Below are 12950 nucleotides of genomic sequence, written 5' to 3'. Positions count from 1 at the left end.
CATTCTGTACACACTGAGGTGTGCACTGCTGCCTCCCAGGACAGGTGGGTGGCAGGTGGATGGGGTTGGCACTGCCCACGTCCCAGTGCCAGGTGGGAACATGACTCCCAGCAATGTCAGGGCTGGGAGCTCAGCTCCGCAGCTCCAGCTCTGCCTCAGCTGCGGCCAGTGAGTCACCGCACCTCTCTGTGCTCACTTCTTCCATTTGTGGAAAGGTGGCAACAACATTTCCTCACCTTATGGGGGGCGGGAGGCGTGTGCAAGGATGAACAAATGTTTACAAAGCACCTCGGCGCAGCACAGGCTGATTGGGCTGTGACTGGGAGGAACCAGCGCTCGCTCTTTGCATCGCTCCTTCCTGGCCAGGCGAGGTGTCCTCAAGTAAACACTCCCCTCAGAGTCAACAGTCTTCAATGAGCACAAATGAGATAATTCCTCAGGAGAGAAACAGAGAGCGAAGAGTCAGCGTGCTGCCAGTAATTTCAATAAATTCTGTCAAAGGAACAGCGGAGTAACCTTTACAAGAGGGAAAAAAAAGAATAAAGTAGGAAAACAAATGAGCTGCGACCAAATTTTTTTTGTTAAGTGGTACCGTGGTCTTAGGTTTCACTTCCCAAATGGGAAACAGAACAGAGAAGTGAATCCCCTTGAAATAAAAGTGAAGTTAATAACGGGACGCCTGTAGCTGCTCACCACATCCTGTGTATGCTGATCGCTCTGTTTATAGCTGGCACGGGCCCTTCTAGACTCTTCTCAACCAAGTGAGCTGGTTGCTGAGCCCAGCTGCATTTCATCAGCACGCGGAGGAGCCCTGCCTGCCACAGCCACACTGCCGTCAGCACACCCGGCCCGGCCCTGCGTGGGCTGCATGCTCCATGACACCCCGCGGCCGCTGCTCACGTGCTCGGCGTTGTGCACACGCACACACACGTGTGTGCACGCTCTTCCTGGCCCGATGAGCACACACAGAGGGGCGCTTTGCTTTTTCTGGTAGTAAAGAAAGATGGAAAAATGAGCCCTGCCCACGTGCACTTCGGGGACTGCATGCAGCACGGCTCTGGGGCAGACAACCTACCGCACCGCTCTGTTGCTGCAGCAGCCCTCCTTCCTGGGATGAGCTTTGTGCTGCCTCAGGAAGCAAGGCTTAGACTGACACGTTCCTTCACCTTCCTGGTTTATTCTGGACATTTTTCTTAGGGTGCAGTGCTGGCTCTTGCTGCTGGCTCTTGTCATCTGCCAGTGCTGCTGGACCTGGACACAGACCCTCCCTTCCTCTCTTTTGAGCAGTTTCACTGAGGAAGGTTTTGCCATCCACTGTCCCCACACCTGCTCCTCAAAGGCTTGTCACTGTTTCAGCAGCACTTAAACATTCTGGTTTGCGTTTTGGAACAGCTGCGTTTGCAACGGACACAGTCACATCCACTGCAGCATGAATTCGTGGGGTTTCGATCCATCAGTGAGATTAGAGATGACAGACAGAGCCGCGTGGACTTGGGAAGAGCTGCACACCTCCACCCTGCATTCCATCCCTGCACGAAGGTCAGACTGCTTCAGCAACATCAAGTGGGTACCACTCCCAGGGCTGAGGTGCACACACTGAGGAGCAGCACAAGTGGGAGTCAGAAGTCACTGGTTCTTCTTCTTCTTATTATTATGTCTAAAAATGGAGAAACATGAATCATCTCTGTAGGCACAGAGATAGCAAGTCTGTTCACAGAGAAGCTACAGCCAAAAGCAAAGAAATGCAGGTTGTGCATGTGCTGTTGGTGCCAAGGGGAATGCTCAAGGCAGACACAAAGACACCAGATAGTGCAGCAGTGTGCTGGGAGGATCCTCACCCACTAAGAAATGCCAGTGCTAATTCTGCTTCACAGGGGATGCCAGGTAGCCATGGTGGGGCCACAGCTCCTGCTGCTGGCAGGGCTATCCAGCTGGAATGCCACGTGCAGCAGAGCTCAGAGAGAAAACCTGACAAGCTTTACTCTCCGAGTCCCAGAAGGTGGTCCTGGGCTTCTGAGTAAGCAAGACTAAGTGAGCTCTGCAGAGCCATGGGCTGGGATTTTGTCATTCCCAAGTAGCACTAGGCAGCCAACACGCTCTTCTTTCCAGGACAGCTAATCCCAAACATTCGAGAGCTGGGTTCCAAAATACCATCAGTCACCCAAACAATATAATTTAAAAACTTGGAGAACCAGTAACATTGGATTCTGTGCTTGTTAATCTTTGGACTCTTCGGTCTTTGGGCTCAACACTTTAGAGTTCTCAGGTTTGTCTCTGCAACAGCCAGCAAGAAAAGCATATTTTTCTCAGCTGCGAACTGAGATTCTTCTATAATCATCATTTACAGAGCAGAATTGTGAAGAAGAAAAAAGTAGCAACATGCATGAGCATGGGCCCCACCAGTGGCTAGTGATCGATGTTTCACGTTGGTGCACCACACCTTATCCCATGACAGAAGGCAAAGATTGCAGAGGAAGCATCCTGCTGTTGATCCCAAAGGCCACCAGGGCTTGGCCATGTCCAGGAAACAGTGACATGCAGCTGGGCATCATGGAGTCCATGGGCATCCCCAGCCAGCTCTAAAAGACAGTTCACACACCAGGCCCAGTTCCTCTACTCTCATAAAGAGCACGATCTGCTTTTCTTTGCTGGCAATTAGCCCGGGCCTTGATTCCTCCACCACAGCTCTCCCTCTCCATGCACTCGCTACTGCCCCAGTGCAGCACTGGCAGCTCCAAACACGTGACAGGCACCATCAACAAGCTGTCCCCTCCCCGCTCCTTCCACAGGGCTGTGGGACATCTCTTCCTCTCCCACTTCTCCACAAAGCTTGGAAACTCCGAAGGCACCTCAGGCTACCTTTTCACTGGAAGGACTCGGATGCCTCTGCTCTGTGTCACCTCTCAGCATTTGGTCCTCACGCTTCATTCTCTGAGGCTGTGTAGTTCTCTACTGACTGCATAAAAGGGAACAAAGGCTTGGTAGCATGTAGGTCATTCTAGTAAATTATTTACAAACGCACTCCCGTTTCTTGTTGCACGGGACTCGGTGTTACCACACCCCACCAGGTTCTATGCTTGTCCCAGCAGAGCCATTCCCACCCCGTGATGGCCGGACACCCACACTGGGCAAACTTCAGGGCTGCAGCCTGGGCCTTGCCTGCTGGTGCTGGGGGCTGGAGGCCACGCACAGAGCAGCTGCAACCAGCCCCACCAACACTGGCTCCCAGCACACCACTACAGGTGGGCTGGCAGCTGGGCCAGACATGAGCTTATTGGCAGATCTCATCCCATTTCTGTTTGCCCACACTGCCTTTGGTGGGCTTCCAATCGGACCCAGCGGGGCTGTTCTCAAGAAGCTGCTTTAGGTCCTGCTGCTATGGCCCTTCAATGCAGGCACACAGGGACTGCAGTGTGCAGCCAGGCTATGCAGTGACAGATTGATCCTGCTGATCTGGGGTCCTGACCTTTTTTGAGCAAGGCTTGAGCAATCAGTGCCCGTGCCACATCTGACCCCTACAAGCTAACTTCTAATTCAGTGCAAGAGGCTTGCCCAGTTTATTCTGAAACGGTTTGCACTGGCACTTGTGTAAGCTGAACTTTCTCCGTCATTGTGGTTTGGTTTCCTAGTTTAGTTAGAAGCTTCTGGAGCGCCTCCCAGCCCTGCCCAGCCATGCTTGAAGTTACAATAAATAATGCCCCGCCGGCAGCCAATGTTGTTGCTTTGTTATCCCTCTTCCCTGTCTCTGTTTTTGACACCCCATTCCGAGGGCTGCCTCCGCCCCTCCACACGTGGCCCCACCACCACAGCTTTCCTTACCCTGCTGGCCATTTCCTTCTAATGGATTTTCTCCCTCCTATCAGCTCTGACCCACTTTTTAATCCATGACGGGACTTTTCATCCCACGGTTGCCAAGTTTATTTCACTCTTGGAAAAGTCTTTATCAAAAACCCTTTTGAAAGGCTGTATTTACTCTGCTCCCCACTTCTTCCTGATCAGCCTTTTTTAGAAGCTCAAAGAAGTCAACTGACTACAGGGGCATGATTTAGATTCACAAAAAAAAACTCCTTTGCTTATTATCACCGTATCCTTCCCACCTACTTTGGATGCTGCTTGTGCTCAGCAGTTTTGTTTCTCCCTTTACTGTTTCACTCCCTCCTGAGCAGAGGTCAGCCCCGGGGCAGTGCAGTTTTGGGACATGCCCTCAGTCCGGCTCCAGACCCCACTGCTTCCACCCATCCTAGCTCACAGCCACTCCCTTCCCCTATCTGTGGACGGGGCTGGCATGGCCCCTGTTTTCCTAGAAGCCCCATGTTATGCCCAGCTCAGTCTTTTTCTAAGAATGCAGCTGCTCCCTGGTGGGACCAGGAGCAAGGAGGCAGCAGCAAGGCTGGCAATAGGGATGAGGGATGCTGGACCCACGGCTGATCCACCACATGTTGTGTTTCCTTGGGGAAAAGCTTCAGGCAGGCCCAGGGGCAGCTGGGGCTGAGTGAGAGGTGTCCTGCACAGCAATGTCACCGCTACCTTCCAGAGGAGCAGAGCTGGGTGAGCGCGTAACGTCTCCAAAATCCAAGGTCAAATGTATAGATTTACCATATCTAACACCTCCCTGAAATCCAAACAGACTCAATTACGTTCTCTCTCATTCTCCTAATGAATCAGTAATTATATTGAAGAACACTATTATTTGTTTGGCATGACCTATATAAACCCGACTTGCGGAGTGCATAGTTGGTGCGGTGCCAGCGCTCTGTGCCCTGTGTATTATTACCTTATAAACATCGCCATTGTTTGAATTTCAGATCAAAACAAACCGAGCCGTGGTGCTTGTCAGTTATTAGATATCTTTTTCCCAAATGCTCACCCAGACCGTATTACAATAACAATAATTATTATTACATACTTCCTTATTATATGTTTGTGCAGAGGTAGCACATTTGCCTTTTTCCCACACATTAGCAGCTTCTCCCGACTCTTATGATTCATTCCTGCTTATTTCCCAACGTCCACGAGCACTCCGTGCACTCCCAGCTGTGTTTCATCAGGACCTGCAGCTTTGCGCAGAGTCCCCATCTCATATTGGACAGGGGTTGGGATGCTGGGCTTCGCTATGCCAGGGAACACACAGACACGTAGCAAGGCATGGACCCTGCCCCGGCAGCTTTATAAATATTTAACTTGGTCTGATGGGGCTGATAGTATGATTTGGGCAGGCTCGGCAGGGCTGGACATGCAGCCTCTAAAGGAAATGGGATAGGGGTCCCAGAGCCAGGCTGTGGGGTGGGGGATGAGTTTGGGGTGGCCACAAATCAGTTGCTCGGCCCAAAGCGAGTCACCCACCTGCCTAAGAGTTGCAGAGAGAAGCGGGCACTCAGCTCCTCACTCATTCCTGAGTGAGTCAGGTCTTCAGATAAATGCTGCAGATAGCCAAGGTGAATCACACACTAGAGGTGCCTATTTGTCTCTATTGACTATGCAAGAAGCCTGGCCAACTAATTAGGCTTAAACATCTAACTTTCAGACACCTAAACTTGGGTGAGAGGAAACCCTCACTGAGAGCCTTTGTTACAAAGGTGCCAACAGGGGAGATCCCTGGGAATGCCCTCCCAGGAGTGGGCCTGACAAGAGACCTGCACATGGGACACAGCACAATGCGGCAGGTCAATGGTGAGGCCTGAAGGCCCTCAAAGAGTGTTAGACCATTTCTTTAAAAGAAAAAAATAAAAATAAAAAAAAATGGAAAATAAAAGGTGAAAGCATTTATTCCCAGCACATTTTTACAGGGGAAAGAAATATCATGGAAACATTCCACTGGTTGACGTCTGCTGAACAACACAGCAGCCAGGGCTGCTCCAGCTGCAAGCTGGCATGGGTGCCAGGCACACCACACTGCTGTGTTACTGCACTGCTGTGTTACTGCACTGCTGTGTTACTGCACTGCTGTGATACTGCCCTGCTGTGATACTGCCCTGCTGTGATACTGCACTGCTGTGTTACTGCACTGCTGTGATACTGCCCTGCTGTGATACTGCCCTGCTGTGTTACTGCACTGCTGTGATACTGCCTTGCTGTGATACTGCACTGCTGTGATACTGCCTTGCTGTGATACTGCCCTGCTGTGATACTGCCCTGCTGTTTTACTGCACTGCTGTGCTGGGCCTGTGTGCGGCAGAGAGACTGTGAATCCTGACCAGATGCTGTGATCTGCACCGCCCTGCTCCTGCTCCTCTCTCTCAGCCCCCCATCCCACCCCATTGCTGCACTGGCCCAGCCCAGCTGCAGTGTGGGGCAGGGGGTGGATATGGCGATCAGTGGGACGTGAGTGTGCTGTCCTGTGATCTGCAAACACACTGGCATTTCCACTGGAAATTGTAACTTGGGCCAATCGAGCTCAGCCAATTTCTTTACCCAGCGCCCACTGGAGGAACACCTCTGCTTTTTCCACTGAAGCACCTTGTCAGCACCATGGTGCCACATCTGTGTGGCCCTTCCTCAAGGCCGTGCACTGCCTTCATCCCTCGCACCTGACAGAGCCCTGAGCCCAATTACCTGCTTTCAATGCTGTCCTCTGCAAGGGCACATCCTAGCACAATGGGCTTTGGTCACTCACGGGTGCAAAGCCTGCAGGATTAAAGGCTCACAATATTTGCCTGGCACCACTGACATCCACCTGTTCTACCTTAAGAGCCACAGTGCTACAAAGGTACCCAGAGCTGGGGGGGGGGGGGGCAGAGGGGGTGGGGAGGCGGAGTGTGGGGAGGAGGGCAGCACAGCTTGCAGAAAGACACTTCTGCACCTCCAGGGGCATGGCCAGCAAAAATAGCACCTGACCCCTGAGGTATGAGCCGTGGCTGCCCAGCACCGGCTCACTTGGCAGCCCAGCAGCACCACGGGCAGGAGGTGTGCTGAGCCTCACATGCACACAGCATGGCTGCGGGACGGCGCTGGGTGCCTTTGAGGGGTCCTACCCTCAGAACCATGGGAGGGAATCTCCAGGCTTCAGAAACAGGCTGTGATGGGAACAAGCCAAAGCAGGTCTCCAGGGACTTTTCCTTCATCTATTTGTTGGATGGCTTATTTGATTCTGTTTACACTTGTGTCATCTTTATCCATGGCCTACACAGTAAGACAAACCCCTCAGCGGGTTTGCTGATGGCACCAAGTAGAGTGGTGTAGTTCATGCAAAAGAAGGAAGAGATGCTACCCAGAGGGACCTGGATGTCTTGAAAGGCGGACCCGTGAGAGCATGAGGTTCAGTAAGGCCAACTGCAGGGTACTGCACTTGGGTCAGGGCAATTCCAAACATATGTACAGAGTGGGGGAAGATCTCGTTGAGAGCAACCCCGCTTAGAAGGACTTGAGGATCCTGATGGGTGCAAAGCATGAGCCAGCAGTATATGCTTGCATCCCAAGCCTGCTGCATCCCAAGCCAGCTGCATCCCAGGTTGCATCAACACGGGTAGCCAGCAAAGAGTGGGAGGGGATTGTCCCCCTCCACTCTGCCCAAGGACAACAAATGGCTTTAAGCTAAAAGAGGGAAGGCTTAGGTTAGGTGACGGAAGGCAGAGAGGTGCTGACACAGCATCTGTGGGTGCCATGTCCCTGGAGACGACTAAGGCCAGGCTGGATGGGGCCCTGGACAGCCTGGTCTGGTGGGTGGTGATGCTGCCAATGGCACGGGGAGGAACCGGATGGTCTTTAAGATCCCTTTCAGCCCAAGCCCTTCGATGATTCTGTGATTGTATGACCCCACAGCACTGCGTGTCAGCTGCCCACTGCTCCGTGCGTGAGTTGGTGGGGAACGTTTCCCTGCCGGCTCAGCACGTCACTCGCAATTGCCCGTCCCGCTCCCTGCTTTAGCCATCCTGGTTGGAGAAAGCAGGATTTAATCGCTGTGCCCAATGTGCGCACGGGCCGGGTACCCCATCGCTGTGCGCACCAGAAGCTGTGCGCAGGAACACCGCCAGCCCCGCCGAGCGCACCGAGCAGCCGTTCGCTCGCCCCGCGCCTCCCGCTAACAACGCGCTCCCACTGCCGCGCCCACCGCCCCTCCCCGCGGCCCCGGAGCTCCCGCGCTGTCCGCCCCGCCCGGCGGCAGCACCGCGCCGATTCCCGCCCGCCCCCGCCCCGGCCCTGCGGCCCAAAGCAGCGCGCGGGGCAAGGGGGGGGCAGGGGGTTGGGTTGCGGAGGGCGGCAGCGGAGCGGTGACTGCTGGCGGCTCTCGGGAGCTTCGGAAAGTCCCCGCAGTGACGTTTCCAGCCCGGCAATTAACGCGTGGTTAATTATAGAGGCTGAGAGCCCTGGGAACGAGCACCGCGTCCAAAGCCACGAAGTGCCCCCCGCCGGCCGGGGCGAGGGGAACGGGGCAGAGAAGGGAGCTCGAGGAATCCGGCTGCTCCCCTTACGTAAACAACAAGAGCAGGAGTGCAAAAAGAGCCGGAGGGGCTCGAGGCGGCTTCGGCCGCTCCCCACACCGCAGGAGGGCAGAGCGCGGCCCCGCGCGCTGCGGCCGTTGGTTGGGGCTGCGCGCCGCTCCCCCCCGCGGTGCCGGCCCGGAGCCGCGCTGCAGGGTGGCCACGCGTCCGCCGCGCCCGCACCGCTGCGAGCGGCGTCGCGGTGGGGTTCGGAGTTACAGCCCGGAGTCCTGCGGGGCGGAAGGGCAGCGCGCGGGAAGGGGGGGTTTGCAGAATCCATCGCGCGCCTTCTAAGCTGCGTTTGAGTAACTCCAAGCGAAGCGGAGGCGAGCCAGCCGGGATACGGCCGCGGGCTGAGCGCGCAGAGCCGCGCAGGGACAAACGGGCGGGGGAGGGGCTGTAAGGCGCAGTTCGGGGCCGTTCTCGCAGGGCCGCGTGCGTTTTTGTTGTTTTTTTTTCCTTCCCCTTTCTTGCCTTTTTGTTGTTTTTTTTCCCTTCCCCCGCCCTCCCCTCCTTCCGAAAAGTTTGCGGGGCCGCCCCGCCCGCGGGTGACTCAGCCGCCGCGCTCTTCACCCCGCCCTCTCCTCCTCCTCCCCTTCCTCCCGCCGCCCCTCCTCCCGGGGGTAAGGCCGAAACTCTATAAGTGCCATCGTCCGGGCGCGCAGCGAGCGGCGGGCGGCGCGGGGCCGGGAAGGGGCGGCACAGAGCCGGGCGGAGGCCGAGCCCGAGCCCTTCCCGCAGCGCGACCCCTTCACGAGTGCCGCTGCCCTCCGCGTCCCGCGCTCGCCCGACAACATGTCCACGGCCCTGGTGTCGCCCACCATCTTCGACCTGAGCGAAGTTTTATGCAAGGTGAGCGCCGCCGTCGGGGCGTTGCTTCTCCTGACTTCGGGAGGCCGCTTTTTGCTGTGCTTGCATTTTTTTTTTCTCTCGTCTTTTTTTTTTCCCTCCCGGTTCTCCGCTCGCGAGCGGTGTTAGCGCTGGGGCCGGGACCGCTTCGGGCCGGGCGGGGGCAGCTCGTGGGGCCGGGCCCCGCCGCAGCGGAGCGCAGCACAGCACGGCGCAACACGCGCTCCCGGGGCAGGGCGTGCGCCGTAGCGCGGTCGTCCCGCGCGGCCGCTCTCTGCGCGTTCTTCGGAGCGGGCGCCGCGCACGGGCCGTGGGGAGGGGCGGCCGTCGGGGCCGGGCGCGGGGAGGGCTTCGGCTGCGGGACGGCCGCGGTTCCCCCTCCGCTCCGGGCGGTGCGAGTGACCGGCGCTTGGTTCCCTTCCCCCCGCAGAGCAGCAAGATGCTGAACTACAGCCCCGCGGGGGTCGGCGGGTGCCTGCTGGACAGGAAGGCGGTGGGCACCCCGGCCGGCGGCGGCTTCCCTAGGAGGCACTCGGTGACGCTGCCCAACGCCAAGTTCCACCAGAGCCAGCTCCTCGGCGGCCTCAAAGGGGAGCCGGCGCCCGCGCTCGGCCCCCGGGAGAGCCGCTTTCGGGACCGTTCCTTCTCGGAGGGCGGCGAGCGGCTGCTGCAGCAGAAGCAGCCCGGGGGCCAAGTGAACTCCAGCCGCTACAAGACGGAGCTGTGCCGCCCCTTCGAGGAGAACGGCGCCTGCAAGTACGGCGACAAGTGCCAGTTCGCCCACGGCATCCACGAGCTGCGCAGCCTCACCCGCCACCCCAAGTACAAGACCGAGCTCTGCCGCACCTTCCACACCATCGGCTTCTGCCCCTACGGGCCGCGCTGCCACTTCATCCACAACGCCGAGGAGCGGCGCGCGGTGGCGGGCGGCCGGGAGCCCCCCGCCGCCGACAGACCCCGCCTGCAGCACAGCTTCAGCTTCGCCGGCTTCCCCAGCGCCGCCGCCCCCGGGCTGCTGGACAGCCCCACCTCCGTCACCCCGCCGCCCATGCTGAGCGCCGACGACCTGCTGGGCTCCCCCACGCTGCCCGACTGCGCCAGCAACCCCTTCACCTTCTCCAGCCAGGAGCTGGTCAGCCTTTTCGCCCCTAGCGTGGGGGTGCCGGTGCCCGGCGGGAGCTCCCCCACCGCCTTCCTGTTCAGGCCCATGTCCGAGTCCCCCCACATGTTCGACTCGCCGCCCAGCCCTCAGGACTCGCTCTCCGACCAGGAGGGCTATCTGAGCAGCTCCAGCAGCAGCCACAGCGGCTCCGACTCGCCCATCCTGGACACCTCCAGGCGCCTGCCCATCTTCAGCAGACTCTCCATCTCCGACGACTAAGCGGGTTCCTCCCGCCCCCCCCCCCACCTCGGTGGCGATATTAAGCTGACCCCCCGCCCTCCCCTCGCCCCAATCCCCCAGCTGGATGTTAACGCGTCCGCCTGCCTGTCGCGCACCCACCGGCTCCAGCCTTAAGTGCCAAATTACGACGAGAAGCAATAACGTTTACAAAATTAGTGCCTTGTAACACTTTTCACTGTGACTCTATTACCTCTCCGGCTGCAGAGGGCACCGCAGCTCTGCGCGCTTCCAGATGTGCAGGACGTGCCCGCGCCCGGCTCCCCCCGCTGGCCGCCTCCTGCACCGCCCCCCCGGGCTCCCCCCTCCCCATCCCCCCGGCTGCAGGCACGTGGCAGCGTTAACATCCAGCCCCTCGCCTCGCCCCTCCGCCTGCCTGCAGGGAGGGCGAGCTGAGGACCGAGCGGTCGTGACACGAGCGGGACTTCGGCTGGGAGGACAACGAGAGAAAAAGAACGGCAAAAGAGATGGGACTGTGCTGGGAGTGTCGATTTTGGTGCTAAAAGTTCCCCGTGTATCCGTGTGACATCTTAACAACAAATAAAGAAATGGAGGGGGTGGGGCGGACGGAAGTCATTCCACACATACACACGTTCGTGTAAACAAAGTTCCAGTAGACATAGCTTTAATGGTTTTGCTCTAGAGTACCTTAGACCTATCTTAGAGCACTCACGCCGAGCTTTTATTATTATTATTATTTTGGTTTTGTTTTGTTTTTTTCTGGGTTTTTAATTTTTGTATAACTTCAGAAATTGGAGAGCAAATTTTGCTTGTCACTGCACAACAATATAAGAAAGCTTATTTAACTTATCAAAACGTATTTATTGCCGAAACCTATGCTTTTTTTGTTAATTTTGTTCATATTTATCGGGATGATGAATCCATAGAATATATTCTTTTATGTTTAAATTATGATCTTCCATATTAATCTTAAGATTGTGAAGTGTCTTTTTCCTTTTTTTCCCCCCCCCACAGTTTAATATATTATACTACAATGACATTTTTTTTTGTAACTTTACACTTTTTTTTTGGTTATTTTATTTTAAAAAATGAAAAATTAATTTAAAAAAAAAAAAGCAAAAAAAAAAACAACTGTGTTTGGATTATTTATTTTAGAATTTCCCCATCCCTCCCCCCCTCCTCTTTTTGTGTTGGACTGCAAATTGAGTTCATGTGCTTCTTTGCCTTTCCCCTCCTCTTCCCCTGCCCCGGGTCTTGCCAAGTGGGCTATAGAATGTACCTATGTGAGCTCAGTGTGAGGCAGCGTGGAAGGAAGACCTTCTTCCTCTTTTTCTATTGTACAGTTTCAAGGAGAAAAGCCTTGAGCTCCAAGTGCCTATCTGAAGACATTCCAAATACAGTTTGTCTTTGTGTTTCTGTATCCAAGTTTGGAGTTTTTCCTTGCCGAGGTGAACGGGACTGGCACAAAGAGAATAATGAATGTAATTTTTCTACCCCCCCCATTCCCCCCCCCCGTTACTGTTCACTACATTGCTTTCTCTTCCTCTTTGTGTGAGTTTATTTAAAAGAGAATCTCTTTTGTAACGACTGTTTGCAGTTTAAATCAATAAACCCCAAGTTTTTTCAAGAAACTGACAGTGGTTTTACTTGCAGAAATCGAGGCTCTTGCTCTAGGCGGCCACTCACGTGCAGCTGTTTCTCTCCCTTTGCCGTGAGGCACCCACCAGGTGCTCGGCACCCTCCCTCCCTCCTGCAGGTGCAGCTGGTCAGCTGCCCAGCTCAGGGGTATGAAGGTCAGCCCTGACGAGCGCCTGGCCCTGGCCTTCAGCCCTCTTGTCTCTTAGGGAGCCCCCGCCTGTCTCCTTTCACTCCCTCTGTCCCTGCTGGCTTACTCTCTGCTCGGTGTAGCTTGTGCCTTGAGCTGGATGGCCCGTGCTGTGTTTTGGGTGGGGTTCTGGTTGGGTGCTGAGTGCTGTGGGTTTCCCAGACCTCTGGCCCAACTTGTTAGCAGTGGTGGGCCTTGGTGGTGGAGTGGCTGTCGGGCATTTTGCAAGGGAAGAGAATGTAGATTCCCAGCAAAGTTTGTACAGCTGATCCTAATGTTGCATTCAGGCCCTCAGACTCCTGGAACTATCAGTCACCAATCCCAGCAACTTTTGCAATGAGTGTTTGTATTTAGGGACTCCTCTTTGCCAGAGCTACTGGTGGTGCAGCTCTTGTTTTCTTCACCTCTAAGCTCTCTGGAGGAGGTTTGGTGCTCTGCATCTGAAGCTGTTCCAGCTCGCTTCCAAATTGGGGGTGGAATATTGCTGCTGAACCACTGC

General features: G+C 55.8%; 1 protein-coding gene across 1 annotated transcript; it reads left to right on the top strand.

Annotated features, from left to right (window-relative positions):
- The first annotated feature begins 9039 nt into the window (after positions 1 to 9039).
- ZFP36L1 (ZFP36 ring finger protein like 1) lies at positions 9040 to 12245 on the top strand. Its single transcript, XM_072339067.1, has 2 exons — positions 9040 to 9269; positions 9697 to 12245. Exons 1-2 carry the CDS (start codon positions 9213 to 9215, stop codon positions 10645 to 10647), a joined length of 1008 nt encoding a protein of 335 aa, XP_072195168.1. The 5' UTR covers positions 9040 to 9212; the 3' UTR covers positions 10648 to 12245.
- Positions 12246 to 12950: the final 705 nt, after the last annotated feature.

Source organism: Excalfactoria chinensis, chromosome 5 (genome assembly GCF_039878825.1).
Source record: "Excalfactoria chinensis isolate bCotChi1 chromosome 5, bCotChi1.hap2, whole genome shotgun sequence".
Classification (NCBI taxonomy): Eukaryota; Metazoa; Chordata; class Aves; order Galliformes; family Phasianidae; genus Excalfactoria; species Excalfactoria chinensis.
The sequence above is the reverse complement of the archived record's forward strand: the minus strand, read 5'-3'. Positions and strand labels throughout refer to the sequence as shown.

Coding starts and splice junctions, on each gene's coding strand:
- ZFP36L1 (XM_072339067.1), top strand. CDS start 9,213: ATGTCCACGGCCCTGGTGTCGCCCACCATCTTCGACCTGAGCGAAGTT. Junction 9,270..9,696: donor TGAGCGAAGTTTTATGCAAG/GTGAGCGCCGCC, acceptor TTCCCCCCGCAG/AGCAGCAAGATGCTGAACTA.